Raw genomic sequence first — 15,402 nt, 5'->3', positions numbered from 1 at the left:
CCAGGAATGGCCATTGGATCAAGTTCGCTCCTCCATTTGTGCCTCCCTTGCAGTGAACTGGAATTCACAATCTGTGTATTGTTCTGATGGCTGGCTCCACCCTCACCTACCCCAATATAAACCCTGGCTTTCCCACCTTCCCTCAGATTCACCTGACGACTATTGTATCTACTAGACATTGATTGTAAGCTATTAAAAGAGGGTATGTGCTCCTCACTTGTCTCTGAGTGCAATCAAGTCAAGTTACACACCCATTAACATTCCTCAGCACAAATGCCTTGTGCATTTTAATTCACGACCACCAGCCTACAGCAGGGGGCGATATCTGTACCTGCAGGAAAACCACCTAAGGGTTGACTCCACCTGGCCGAGTGTCAATCAGCCAACCCAAATATAGACCTCAGTGGACCTGAATATAGAACTGACCCTGCCCCTCCTGAGCCAGTCACAAGGGATCCACCAAAGCATGAACTGGTGTTTAGACTTTGACCTGAATAAAGCCTGTTGTACAATCTTTTGAGTTTTGTATTTGCTCGCTGCGACCTCAGCGCACCATACTGACCATTGCTGATTACAAGGTGGGAGAACCTCACTTGCAGTCTGTGGTGGTATACCACCAGCCTACTGCAGGGGGCAACCTCTGCATCTGAAGGAGTGTAAGGGGACAGGACAACACTTGGTCGGCTGTCAATCAGGTGGCCTGAATGGATCAAGTCCCATCCAATCGGGAGTCAATCACCTTCCAGGATAGAAGCCTGCGCTGGTCTCCCGAGGGCCTCACTCAGAGTTGCTGCAGCTGCAGTCAGCCTGGCTCTGTGGAAGTCTTTTTGGATTAAAGTCTGTTGTACACTCTTTACCTTTCTATGTGTCTGATTCTGGCTAACAGTGCACCACAATTTAATCCACAAAATTTTCCCACGGCTGCCATGGAAAAGCTCCTGTGCGGAGGGAGCCTCGAAGTCGACCCACACCACCCGGAAGCCCAGATATGCTTCGAGAACTGGCAGCACACAATCGAGATAATCATCAAGGCACACAAGGGCAGCATCCTGGACTCAGACTGGAAGAGGTTGGTCCTACTCCAGTCTAAGCTGGGTCCCCACAACTTCCAGGCAACCAAAGGCTGCTCAACGTACAAGAGCACAATGGACACTCTTGAGAACTTGTACAAGCCCCCCATGAATGCTGTCTGTGCAAGGTACCACCTCAACACCTGAGCCTAACAACCCGGGGAAGCGGCTGAGTCTTACCTGGGACACTTGCAAGAGTTGGCCCGACCGTGTCTGGCTGAATCCGGAGTAGGTGCAGAGAAGGTCAAGAGGCTGATCTGTGATGCCTTCATCTGAAGGCTATGCTCGAGGGCCATCCGGCAGAAGCTGCTGAAAGACAACATCTACGCCCTAACCAAGACCTTGGAAGTGGTCCAAACCCTGGAAGCAGCAGCCCTCCACATCGAAGCCTTCGATTCCAGGTTCCCCCAGGCTCCCTCATGGCCCCCTCACATTGCAGCTGCAGCCCCAGACTGAGCTGGGGAGGAGAACGTAGCTACGGCAGGTGCCCAGCACCCCTATAAGTACTGTGGATCCTGTTGTGGGTCAGATCAACGATCGCGCCAAAACTGCCCTGCTAGGAACCAGTATTGTTCCCGATGCAGCAAGAAAGGCCACTTTGCAAAAGTGTTCCTCTCAAAACTTGCCAGCAGCTCAGCAGCCCTCTATGACCTCCCCACCTCCCCCGCAGACTCCCCCACGCCATTGTCCCCCCGACGACTTCCGCCTTCCCCAACTTCAACCATGCAACATCCAGCCCCACCAGCGACTGTCGCAGCATGAGCCCCGAGTTCCTGCACCAGCCCCCACCGCTCAACGAGAACTACAGTGACGTCACTTCCAGCTCACTGCATGATGTCACTTCCAGCTGATGTAACGACGTCACTGCCACTAGCCGTAGTGACGTCACTTCCCCAGGCGCAATGGGCGTGGCTGGGGAAGGAGGCCAGCCATGCAGTGGGCCGCGGCCATCTTGGGCCAGGCAGCGGCCGACACGGAGGGCCCTCGACGACGTTGAGAACGACGTGGTCAACACGGACGATGACCAGGCCGCTCTATCAACGCTCCCCAGGTTTCCAGAAGCCATAAATCGATGCGCACAGCCGGAGAGCGACAACTCCAACTATGAGACGGTCCTGGCTCCCACCACGCTGACCAGGAGCATCTCCCACAACCTCGGGCGCTCGATGCTGGACGTGCAAGTCAACGGGCAGGTAATGAAGTGCCTGTCTGACAGTGGCAGCACCGAGAGCTTCATTCACCCGAGCATGGCCCACTCCCTGAGATTAACAGTCCACCCCACCACCTGCTGATCGCCCTCGCCACCAAGGATAAGACTGTTGGTACTCTCGGACACGGCTCGGCCGATATAACTGTGGGAGGGGAGATTTACACAGGGTTAAGGCTCCTGGTCATGCCCAAACTCTGCACCCCACACCTCCTGGGCCTAGATTTCCAGTGCCACCTGCAGAGTTTCACCTTTGCCCTCGGGGGTCCCCAACCTCAACTCACATTACACAGCACGCCAACCTACCAGCCCTGGCCAACCTGTGGCCTCTCCACACTGCGCTTTAACCCACCGGCACTCTTCCCACATCTTGCGCTAGGCTGCAAGCCGATCACCGCCAGAAGTAGGCGATAATGCACCACAGAGACTTCATCAAGGCGGAGATGCGGCGACTCCTGGCGGAAGGCATCATAGAGCCCAGTAACAGCCCTTGGAGAGCCCAAGTCCTGGTGGTCAAAGGGGAAAGTAAGCCGAGGATGGTCATGGATTACAGCCAGCTGTATGCCTACCCCCTGCCGAGGATTGCCAACATGGTCAACGAGATAGCCCGCTACCGGGTTTTCTCCACGATTGACGTGAAGTCAGCATATCACCAAATCCCCATCCACCTGAAGGACCAGCCCTACACCACCTTTGAGGTGGACAGGCGCCTGTACCATTTCCATCTAGTTCCCTTTGGGGGTCACGAATAGGGTCTCCGTTTTCCAGCGGGAGATGGTAGACCGGCACAAGCTGAAGGCAACATTCCTGTATATGGATAACGTCACCATCTGCGGCCGTGACCAACAGGACCACGATGCTAACCTGGAAAAATTCCTCCAGACGGCCAGGGAGCTGAACCTCACTTACAACAAAGCGAAGTGTGTGTTTAGCACCACCCGCCTCGCCATCCTGCGGTACATCATGGCCCATGGAGTCGTCGGCCCAGATCCAGAAAGGATGCGCCCATTAATGGAGTTACCCCTCCCCTCACGCTAAAGGCCCTCCACAGATGCCTGGGCCTGTTCTCTTATTACTCACAGTGGGCTCCCCGCTTCTCGGACAAGGTCCGCCCACAGGCCCAAGCCACAACTTTTCCCCTCCCACCCGAGCCGCAGGCAGCCTTCATCTGCATCAGGCAAGACATCACGGATGCCACAATGAAGGCTGTGGATGAGGACTCCCCCTTCTAGGTGGAGAGCGATGCCTCCAAGGTGGCCCTTGCTGCTACCCTCAACCAAGGGGGGGGGGGGGGGGGGGGTGCCCCATTACTTTCTTCTCCAGGACCCTCCACAGCTCCGAGCTAGGGCACTTCACCATTGAATAGGAGGCTTAGGCGATTGTGGAAGCGGTCCGCCACTGGCGCCACTACCTGGCCAGCAGGAGATTCACGCTCCTCACAGACCAGTGGGCCATGGCGTTCTTGTTTAACACTACCCACGAGAGCAAGATCAGGAACGACAAGATCTTGCGCTGAAGAGTCGAGCTGGCAACCTACAGCTAAGACATCCAAAACCGCCCCGGGAAATTGAATGACTCCCCCGAAGCCCTCTCTCGCATCTGCGTGTCTATGCATGACGACAGGTGGCAAGTATTACATGAGTCCTTCTGCCATCCTGGCGTCACCCAGTTGTACCATTTTGTCAAGTCCCAAAATCTTCTGTACACCATCAGAGACGTCAGGGACATGACCGAGGCCTGTCGGGTCTGCGCAGAGTGTAAACACCACTTCTTCCGCTCGCCCCAGGCCCATGTTCTAAAGGCTACTTGGCCTTTCGAGCATCTCAGCATGGACTTCAAAGGGCCCCTGCCTTCCACGAACTGAAACATCTACTTCCTCATGGTAGTGGACGAGTACTCACACTTCCCTTTTGCTATCCCTTGCCCAGACACTGTCATGAGGGCCCTGGGGCAGATTTTCATCATGTTTGGCTACCCCACCTTCATCCACTGCAATCAGGGGTCTAGTTTCATGAGTGACAAGCTACGCCAGTACCTGACGGCGAGGGGCATCACGACCAGTCGCATGACGAGCTATAACCCAACAGGCAATGGGCAAGTGGAATGAAAGAACGGGGTGGTCTGGAAGGCAGTCCTCCTGGCTCTCAGGTCGAAGGGGTGGGCCACTGAGTACCGCCAGGATGCCCTGCCTGAGGCACTCCATGCCATTCAGTCACTTCTGTGCAAGGCTACCAACAAGACCCCTCACGAACGTCGGTTTTCATTCCCCAGGAGGTCGGCAACTGGAATGTACCTCCCAGCATGGCTCCCATCCCCGGGACCAGTGCTCCTACGTAAGCACGCACGGACACATAAGGCCGAAGCCCTGGTCAAGCAGGTTTTTCTCCTACATGCAAACCACAACTACACCTACATTAGGTTCGGCAGTGGCAGGGAGGACACCATCTCAACCAGGGACCTGGCACCAGCAGGAGCACCCACCACACCATGCCACCCTCCAGCCCAGGACGACACTGACCCCAGGTAGCTATGGAGCACGCAGGCCCTCCTTGATCACCATGGGCCCGCTTCAGCCTTGGGAGACGAAATCACCCCCCACCCATCCAATACGACCCTCATACGTCGACCCCGGCCACCCCTCCGTCCAGCCACAAAGACCCCTGCTGCCAGCCCCCTTCATCTCCCCTCTGACCAGTGCCCATGAGCCAGTCCTACAAGGTCAGAGACCCTGTAAATATTGTATTGTAAATACTCCCCCCTCCCCCCCAGGACAATTTTAAAGAAGTGGTGAATGTGGTGGTACACCACCAGCCTACTGCAGGGGGCAACGCTGTACTGCAGGAGTATAAGGGGACAGGACAACACCTGACAGGCTCTCAATCAGTCACCCTGAATGGATCAAGCCCCACCCGGTCGGGTGTCAATCATCCTCCGGGATACAAGCCTGCGCTTCTGCTGCCCACCCACCCCCCTCCCTCCCTCCCTCCCTCCCTCCCTCCCTCCCAGGCCTCACTCAAAGTTGCTGCAGCTACAGCCAGCCTGGCTCTGTGGCAGTCTTTGTGGATTAAAGCCTGTTGTACAGTCTTTACCTTTGTGTGTGTCTGATTCTGGCTCACAGCACACCACACAGTCCCACGATTCAAGGCTGCAAGTTGAGGGCAGCGAGGACACAAACGATCCTTGCATGTGACCTTGGAAGTACTTCCCCCTCCTCCCATAAAGCGGGTTCTATTCTATCCCAATCACTGTTCCGCCCACCTACAGTGACTTGTGACCTACCTACCATATAATGTCCAATGCATTCTCCCCCACCCTCCCCGAAAAAAAAACACCTTTTGGTTCCGATAGCGCAAGTACAAAATTGAAACACGCTTTTGAAGCAAATTTTACGAATGTGCTGGAGAAACTCAGCAGGTCACGCAGCTTCGCCCGTCCCCCCAAAAGAGACATTTTGACAAACTCTACGTCAGAATTAAAATAACTTGCACAATTTTTGGAGTGAAATGCCTATTCAAATCACCGCAAACTGTTAAATGACTCCAGGGTCTCCTGTCAACAAAGTTCCTTCACCTCCTCGTTGGAGAACTCGCGTCTCACTGTGTTTCAAGTTGAAAACGCCCCGAAGTCATGTACGCCCAGCTACAACTGGAATCAAGCAAAGTTAAATGGGCTGGAAATTTTAAAATAGAGTTGTCATTGAAAATTAGTCCGACAAATATATCCATGGGTCATCTTCACCTCCATTATATGGCCGGAAAGTGTCATTGGTGCTGGTCAATGTTTCTTGCTACATTGGATTTTCCATTAATCTAATCAGAATCCCTCCCTGCTGACTGATGGCGCTGCAGAGGACTGGGGGGGTGGGCTACCAAAGCAGTAATTCGTTCCAATTTTAATAGCCATTGGCCCCGCTGTTAAGAAAAGTTATGTCCGTGAACTACAAATGAACAAGTAAACAGCTCGGAAACAACCTTGCTACTGGAGTTTCTCCCGTACTTTCGTGCATTAAGTTACAAGCACAGCATCTGCGGATTTTCTTGTTCAACTTCATTAACCAGGGTGCTGGTTATTTTTCGGGAGTCCCCCGGGTCCCTTGCTGCTTGCATCTTACCTTGGAAGCAAAACGTGCAAAGGCAGGCGATCCACAGGTTCCAAGCCGCCCGTTTCAGCACCATCGCAGGACAGGGAGCGAGGGACTGCTCCGCAGAACGAAAGCGCGACCCCTGGCCAAGAGACAAGAAGTGGCTGAACTGGTGGGGGGTGGGGTCACTCGTGTCGCCGCGGCTTTCTCGAAGTTAAACCCCTTTCCCCAGTTGGCTCCGCTGAGTTGACCCAATTCGAGCTACTACTGATTGCCCTGGATTGACAGCCGCCTCCAGTCCCCTGGGCGAGCAACAAACGCCCTCCCCTGCGAGTCAGCGCCCTCTAGGAATCAAAGCAGACATTGGGTACGACTGCACTGGAAGATGTGCTTCAGGGGAATGTGAGGGAGTTAAATTCCTATCTCGTTTTAGCCTTGAAAGCCATGGAGCAAGAGGAACAACCCCGGCATTAACACAGGTGTCAGAAATAAAACTTCTCACACATGAGTCTCTTTAAAACTGATGACACGACAAGCTTTATTTACAAGTCTGCAGAGTTGGACTTAACTGGCTTCTCACCAGTTAAGCCCCGATACATACAGTGCATTGATTTTTATACCTTTATTATTTGCCCTTCCCCTTCTTATTAATACTGTTTTAATTGGTTAGTATTACAAAAACATTCTAAGTATAACTGCATTATTAATTATCACGTTCGTTACGTACGCTGTGAACTCTACATTCACTGAATTCTGTTTCTCACACTTCTTATCAATCCTTTGTCTCCTGCATGTCTCTCACTATGACCATGAAAAGATAGGTTTAAAAAAACATATTCAGCAGCTCCTTCTGTCCTTGACTGCTAGTAAACTCTCTGTCCATTCTGGCTTCCCTGTTTATGATTAATCATCACATTTTAACTTAAGTCTTTTTAACCTAAATTCTCTATATCACAACAGGATTGCACAGTGATTTGTTTTATTTGTTTTTTTTTAAATCCATTGCAAATTTTTTCCAGAAAACAAAGTAGAATTTCCTCTGAAACTGCATGCTTTCATCGGGCTCAGGAATTTTTGTGTACAGTCAAAAACAGGCTGCTCCGTTTGGAAATAACTTATTTTCCTTGATACTCAATGACTGGGCTCTCTGACCTGCTCCCTCCCTCAAAGAGGACAAATCCGTCATGGTGTTTTCCACTCTTGGAAAGGATAAACTCGTGGAAATTTGTGAGGTGGTTGGACAAAGGATTTTTTTTTCTTACATAATCTAGTAATTCAAATGTAATGGCCATCTTGTTACATGGTCTATCAGGCAGTGTCAACCAAAGAAAGAACTGTTTCTGGGTGAAGTGACCTTCAGCATGGGATGAGAACAAGGATACAGACAGCCTTGAGGAGGAGGATACTGTCTATGAAGCCTTCCTTGCTCCACTATCAGTACAGCATTTCGGTGCTAAATTCCGCAGACTGTCGACTACATTTTTCTAAGACATTTGGAGTTCTAAAGTGACATGTTCAAAACAATCTGCATAACTCGTCGATCTCTTATATAATTTAAATTTCTTCCATCCAGCTGTATGTATCTAAACCATTTGTTCCTAAATGAAAGATTTTGGGTGGTTGGGAACCCAGTGAAGATCTTCAAAAAGTTTCAAGGGTCTTAAATTATTTCAGGGAAATTTAAGAAAGTAATGTTAAATGAGCAATAACCTGGGCTTCCAGTTGCTAAAATGCAATCTACCAGACAAAATCAAAAGGGAAAACTAACAATATGTGCAAGTTCTGCTCATTAAAAATCCAGCTAAAGATAAATAGCACAGTAACAGGCCATTTCGGCCCATGAGTCCATGCCGCCCATTTTACACCCAATTAACCTACAACCCCCGGTACATTTCGAAAGGTGGGAGGAAACCAGAGCCCCCGGGGAAAACCCACGCAGACACAGGAAGAATGTACAAGCTCCTTACAGACAGCGCGGGGTTCGAGTCCCAGTTGCTGACACTGTAACAGTGTTGGACTAACCACTGCGCCAAATATGCCGCCCCTGCTGAAGAGAGATTATGTTTGCAAACTATGGCATGAGTTAAATTAGAGATCCTATAAAAATCCAATTTTTCAATTGAACCTAATTTCTTGATGCATACAATAGAGAAGCAAGAAAACATGTTTCATTATCTTCCATTAATTAACAGTAGCTGAGGAAGATTTTGAACACAAACCACTCAGCTGGAGGATCTCTATGAATGCTTGTGCTCAGGAGAAATGATCAAAAACTGTCAGGGAAACATCTCTTACAGATCAAGATAGTCACATGTATTTAAAGCCGAATATTTCCTTTTTATTCATTTACATTAGGTATCAATGAATAAAGCAATAAAGAATATAATCAAAGGATGATATAAGGTTTGAATTAGGAGATCATGTCCATCCCCAGCTAAGATTACTTCCTCCTATATTCCACAACAAAAAGATCCTCAAGAATCTTCATAGCAAGAATCATATGTAAAATTACTTCATCTTCCACGACACACCTAAATTTACACCACTGTCTGTGTGCAGTTCCACTGCCTATAGAATGTATCACACAGAAAAATAATGATGCACTTGGAAATATTGGTCAGAAAAAAAGATCAAGTGGTCCACCTATTCTACCCCATACAGCAGGTCAGGACCTATGGTGTGCCATGTAAATAGCCTCCCAAATCATCAAATCTCACTGAAAGGATTATGTGGAAAGAGATGAGGAATTCCTTGTCTGAAAGAGTAATGAATCTTTTGGATTTTCTGCCCAAAGAACTGTGGAATCATTGAACATGTTCAAGGCTGAAATTGATAGGTGTTTGAACTGTGAGGCAGTCCAAAAGGATCGACAGGAGTGGAGGAAAGACCAACATTAGCTCAGTCGGGATTTTATTCAATGTTGAAGCAGGTTTGAGGGTCATCTTGAGCTATTTGTGCTCATTTTTTCTTGCTTTTATGATTTGCATTAAATTGAAGGATGTGATTTGTTCCCCAGCCAGTATCCTCTTAGCACTCACTTGAATTGAGAGAGAAGTGAGTCAGACTTCATGAATCTACCATTTCCAATCATACCATTTTATTTTATTAATAAGATTTGGTACTCATACTACTGACAATTCTACAATAAATGATACATTCAGAAAATTCTATACCAGATTCAATACTTCTGAATCTAATAATCATAATACTTTAATGTCAGATTTTCTGGACTGCCTTAATTTGCCTACACTTTCTCAGGATAAATATATGAGTCTTCAGGCACCTATTTCTCAAGAGGAAATACTTCTTTACAATTTCCTCCTTACAATCTGGTAAATCTCCAGGACCTGATGGGTCCCGTGGATTTTATAAATCCTTTTCCAAATTGCTTGTGCCCCAACTAAGTTCTGTGCTTAATTACTCATTTAAATAAGTGAATCTACCATCATCTTTTAATGAAGCTTTTATTTCTCTTATTCTGAAAAATGGGAAGGATCCATTTCTTTACTTAATGTAGATATGAAGATTTTGTCTAAAATATTGGTGATAGATTGGAGAATATTTTACCATTAATCATTTCTGAAGATCAAATCAATTTTATTAAAAACTGCTCATCTTATTTTAATATTCACTATTTATTGAATGTTTTATATTTACCTCCCACTCCTGGCCCTGAATGTATTCTTCCTCTCGATGCAGAGAAGGCTTTTCATCAGGTGGAATGGGGTTAATTATTTACCACTTTGGAATATTTTAATTTTGGACCAATAAATTATAATATTTATGTCCTACTGCCTCAATTCTAACTAATTTATAGCAATCAGAACCTTTTAATCTTCATCATTAAAATTGTCCTTTAAGACCATTACTTTTTGACTTGGTATTAGAACCTATAGCAATTGCTCTTCGTGAGAGTAGAGATTGTATAGGGATCCATAGGAACAGCATTGAACACAAGTTTCCTTGTATGCAATTGATCTTTTGCTTTTTGTATCTAATCCAGATGTTTCCCTACCAAGCATGCTATCTCATATTAGACAGTTTTCTGGGTATAAATTGAATATGCATTAAAGTTAACTTTTGCCTTTAACTAGTTTTATACCAAGATATTCTAATTTTCCTTTTAAGATTGTGAAGGGTCAATTTACCTATCTTGGCAATACAATTATTAGGAGTGATAAACATTTTTTTAAGGAATTTTTTTATACTTTATTAAATCAGGTCAAATTATTGATATTGAGATGGTCATGATTATCTATTTCCATGATTAGTCGCATCAATTCTATTAAAATGAACATTTTACCTCAATTTTTATATATTTTCCAATCTATACTAATTTTCATTCCCAAATATTTTTTTAGACTCATTGGATTGGATTATATCTTCCTACATATGGCAAGGAAAATGCCCCCGCTTACATAAAGCTCATCTTCAAAAAGCTAAAAGGAATGGTGGATTGGCGCTTCCTAATTTTAGATTATATGATTAGACAGTCATTATACGTAATTTTCTTCTTTTGTTACCCTTCAATAATTGACTTGACCACTATTTATGGGTAGAAATGGAACTGAATTTTAGTAAAAGTACTTCTATGTTGACAATTCTTGGGACATTTTTATCTTCTTTATATAAACTAACCGATAAGCCAATAATTAGATATAGTTTGAGAACATGGACACAATTTAGAATGCTTTTTGGATTTCAGAGATTTTCTCTTGCCAGCCCTATTATATCTAATCATCTTTTTCAACCTTCTTTGCAAGATACTGGCTTTAATGATTGGCACAGATTGGGTATTAAATGTTTTAAGGATCTTTTTATTTGAAACAATTTTGCTTCCTTTGAATAATTGGTGATAAAATGTAACTTAACCAACATTCATTTTTTTAGATATTTACAAGTTAGACATTTTGTTCAATCTCAGATTCCTGACTTTCCACAAATTTACGAGGCAAACATTCTTGATACACTTTTTGATTTACAATTTTCTCATAAAGGTTTAATATCTCTTATTTATAATAATTTGCCTGATTTAAGGATAGCCTCATTCGTTAAAATTAAGAACAACTGGGAGCAAGATTTGAATCTTTCATTCTCAGATGAGATCTGTAATCTGATTAAAATGGCCTCCTTTTGTGCACAATACTGTTTGTTGCAATTTACAGTGGTCCATAGGGTACATATGTCTAGAGTTAAATTGTCTCATTTTTATTCAGATATAAATCCTCTGTGTGACAAATGTAAAATTGGTGAAGCTTCTTTGGTTCACATTTTCTGGACTTGCCCTAGTTTAGAAAGACTTCTTTCAAACATTATTGGTGACTCTCAAGTTCAAATTAGAACCTTGCCCTTTAATTGCTCTATTCGGATAATTTCAAGAAGATGATGTTTTATTGACTCCAACACAAAACTGAATTTTATCCTTTACTTCATTGATTGCCAGACGTGCAATTTTGATTTAAGGAATGATAACACTCCACCTACACCTACACATACACATTATGTCTTGTTTAAGTTTAGAAATTTAGCTATGCCATTAAAGACTCAAATATTAATTTCCAAATGATGTGGGGCCCATTTATGGACTATTATCATAATCTTGTTCTGAAACATTGGTGCTGTGCTGTCCATTTCCAAGTTGTTGTCACTTGATTCCTAGATATTATCTTTTAGCAAAGCAAGAGTCCTTAAATGAGTCCCTGAATGAGTTTTTTGTTCAGGAGTCTGATGGTTGAAGGGTAGCAGCTATTTCTGAACCTGGAGGTACGCACCTTGTGGCACCTGTACTACTTTTCTGATGTCAGCAGTGACAACAGAGCGAGTGCTGGGTGGCATGGATCCTTGATCATTGCTGCTGCTCTCTGACGGCAGTGTTCTATGATGTACTAGGCTGTGTCCACTACCTTTTGCAGGGCTTTCCACTCTGAGGTAATGATGCCCCCATACCAAGCCATGATGCAGCCAGTCAGCACATTTTCCACAACATATGTAGAAGTTTGCCAAGGTTTCCGATGATATACTGAACCTCTGCAAACTCCTAAGGAAGTAATGGTGCTGACATGTTTTCTTTCTCTTTCTTTTTAATTTTAATTTTTAAATTTAGATATACACATGGTAACTGGCCATTTCAGCCTACAGGTCCATGCCGCCCAATTTACACCAAATTGACCTGCACCTCCGGAACGTTTTGAACAGTAGGAAGAAACCAGAGCCCTGGGAGGAAACCCATGGAGACAAGGGAGAATTTACAAACAGCATGGGATTCAAGCCCCGGTCCTGATCACTGGCGCTGTAAAGATGTTGCGCTAACCACTATGCCAACCGTACTGCCCATTCTTCTCGATGGCATGATGGGTCCAGGAAAGGTTCTCAGGAATTTAAATTTGCTCTCCCTCTCCACCTCTGATTCCCCAATGATCACTGGATTGTATACCTCTGGCTTTCCTTTCCTGAAGTAAACAATCAGACCCTTGGTTTTGGTGCCATTCAGTGCAAGGTTGCTTTTGGTTCATCTTTCAGCCATGTTTTCAATCTCCCTCTTATATGTTGACTCATTACCCCTTTTTATACACCTCACTATGGTGATATCATAGCAAATTTGTAAATGATGTTGTTGTCACACTGCGCCAAACTGTCATAGGTATAAAGTGAGTAGAGCAGGGGGCTAAGTATGCAATCTTGTTGTGCTCCAGTACTGATGGAGATGGTGAAGGAGATATTCTTACCAGTCCTCCCTGATTAGGTCTGGAAGTGAGGAAATTCAGAATTGCATAGTTGGGTATTGAGGCCCAGGTCTTGGAGTTTGCTGATCAGTTTTGAGGGGATGGTGGTGTTAAATGCGGAATTGTAATCAATAAGGAGCATCCTGATGTATGCATCTTTGCAGTCCAGGAGTAGAGCCAGTGAGATGGCATTTGCCATAGACCTGTTACTACAGCAGGCAAATTTAAATGGATCCATGTTGTCACTCAGTTAAAAGTTAATATAGGTTTACCTCAGGTTCAACTCATTAACACTAATGCAAGGCTCATACCTTAATCCTGCAGTAGTTGGCTGGAATATTCCAAGCTCTCAGGAAAGTGGTTGCAACATTGGCACAGAAAAAAATCAGCCTAAGGATGTTACTGCGGAATACCATTGCACAGGGTCCTAGATTGAAATCTTCAGCTGCCTTGTTAGCGACATTCTCTTTTTTTGTAATGTTTGATGACTTATTCAGGTTTATATTTCTTTTCCAACTCTTTAGATAATGAATTAGGACCATCATAGCAGCAAAAGCTATGACCAAGCTTTCTGGGACTCTATTTGACGCTCTGTAAATGGATCCTCGACTTCCTCATCGACAGACCCCGTATTAGTGCAAATTGGAAACGTCACTTCCACACTGATCATCAGCATGGGCACCCCAAGGCTTTGCGCTTAATCCCCTTCTTTATTTCCTCTGCACCCTCGATCATCTCCAACTCAATTTACAAATTTGCTGGCACCACCACTGTTGTTGGTCGGATAGCTGGAAATGAGAAGTCAGAATACAGGATGGATATCGAGAAACTAGTTGGGTGATGCCAGAACCACAATCCTGATCTCAATGTCACCAGGACCAAGGAGTTTATTGTTGATTAACCAAGCACCTGTTTGTATTGATGGGAGGGAAGTGGAGAGTTTAGAATCTTCAGGTTCCTGGAGCTCATATTTCAGGAGCCAGCACAACAGGCAACTATGAAGACAACATACCAATGCCTCTCCTTTCTAGGAAGTCTGAGGAGATTTGGCATATCTTTAGTCACTCGATCAAACTTCTACAGCACACTGTGGAAAATATACTGACAGGTTGCATTACAACCTGGTTTGGTAATTCAAGTCCTCAGGAACGCCGAAGGCTGCAGATGTAGCAAAGAGCCTGGTCCATCACAGATTCCATCCATTGCAGACATCTATTTGAGGCACTGCCTCAAGAAGGCAGCCAATATCATAAAGAACCCCCATCACCTTGGTTACAACCTCTTCTCACTGCTATCTAATGAGCAAAAAGTACAGAAGCCTAAAGACCAACACCTCTAGGTTCAAGACCAGTTTCTTTCCAACTCTTAAAATTAGACATACAGCCCTTTCGGCCCATGAGTCCGTGCCACCCAAATGACCTACAACCCTGGTACATTTTGAAGGGTGGGAGGAAACTGGAGCCCCTTGGGGAAAACCCACTCAGACACAGGGAGAACATACAAACTCCTTACAGACAGCACAGGATTAATCCCAGTCCCGATCACTGGTGCTGTAATAGCGTTGCGCTAACCACTACGCCAACCGTGCCGCCCTTGAATTTGCCCTTGTCACACTAATCAGTGACTGCTCTAACCCCACAAAAGGCTGTCTGCACAATTACAATGATTTTTGCCCTCGATTCACTCTGAATATTTATTATCTATTTTATGCATTTATTCTCTTTTTTAATTAAATGAAATTTACTATTGTAGTTTTTTTTTCACAAGGAGCAGTTCAACTGGAGAGAGTAACAATTTAAATCCATATGTACATTGTACAATGTGTATGACAATCACTTTGTTATATGTCCAATGCATAGAGAAATGGACAGCACTGTACATAACAAGTAATATCTGAGTCATGTGCCAAGCAATGATCACCTCAAACAAGAGACGGTTGAGCTTCTTGTACTTGAATAACATTACAATTGACAAATTCAGCATCATCCACTTAATGGGAGTCATGAGAATGTCAGTAGCTGCAAATTCTTCTAACTATATACCATTGTGCGATTCCCTGTATATATCGGGGTGTGAATCCTGGAACTTTCAACAACGCTCACCAACGAGGGACGAAGTTACTTTCTGCAAAACTCTCAAGGGAATTTCGGAAAAGAAAGTCAATTCTGGTCTTAGCAGAAATATTCACATCACACAATGGAAAATCAATGTTGCCAGCTATTCAAGCAAGACAGCCAGTTACCCAAATGCGCATCCTGATCTATTTCGCCACCTCATGTGTGGTATCGACAGCAGAGTAACTATTATGGGATGGAGGAAGAT

At 45.2% G+C, this 15,402-nt stretch overlaps 1 protein-coding gene across 3 annotated transcripts in view; it reads right to left on the bottom strand.

Moving 5' to 3' along the window:
* igsf11 (immunoglobulin superfamily member 11) overlaps positions 1 to 6,653 on the bottom strand; it is a 268,270-nt gene extending 261,617 nt beyond the window's left edge. For all 3 annotated transcript variants that reach the window (XM_069890201.1, XM_069890204.1, XM_069890205.1), the window contains exon 1: positions 6,389 to 6,653. In XM_069890201.1, the coding sequence (XP_069746302.1) occupies positions 6,389 to 6,452 (64 nt within the window). In that variant the 5' untranslated portion in view covers positions 6,453 to 6,653. The remainder of the gene's footprint in view (positions 1 to 6,388) is intronic.
* Positions 6,654 to 15,402: the final 8,749 nt, after the last annotated feature.

Source organism: Narcine bancroftii, chromosome 7, assembly GCF_036971445.1.
Source record: "Narcine bancroftii isolate sNarBan1 chromosome 7, sNarBan1.hap1, whole genome shotgun sequence".
In the NCBI taxonomy this organism is placed as follows: domain Eukaryota; kingdom Metazoa; phylum Chordata; class Chondrichthyes; order Torpediniformes; family Narcinidae; genus Narcine; species Narcine bancroftii.
The sequence above is the reverse complement of the archived record's forward strand: the minus strand, read 5'-3'. Positions and strand labels throughout refer to the sequence as shown.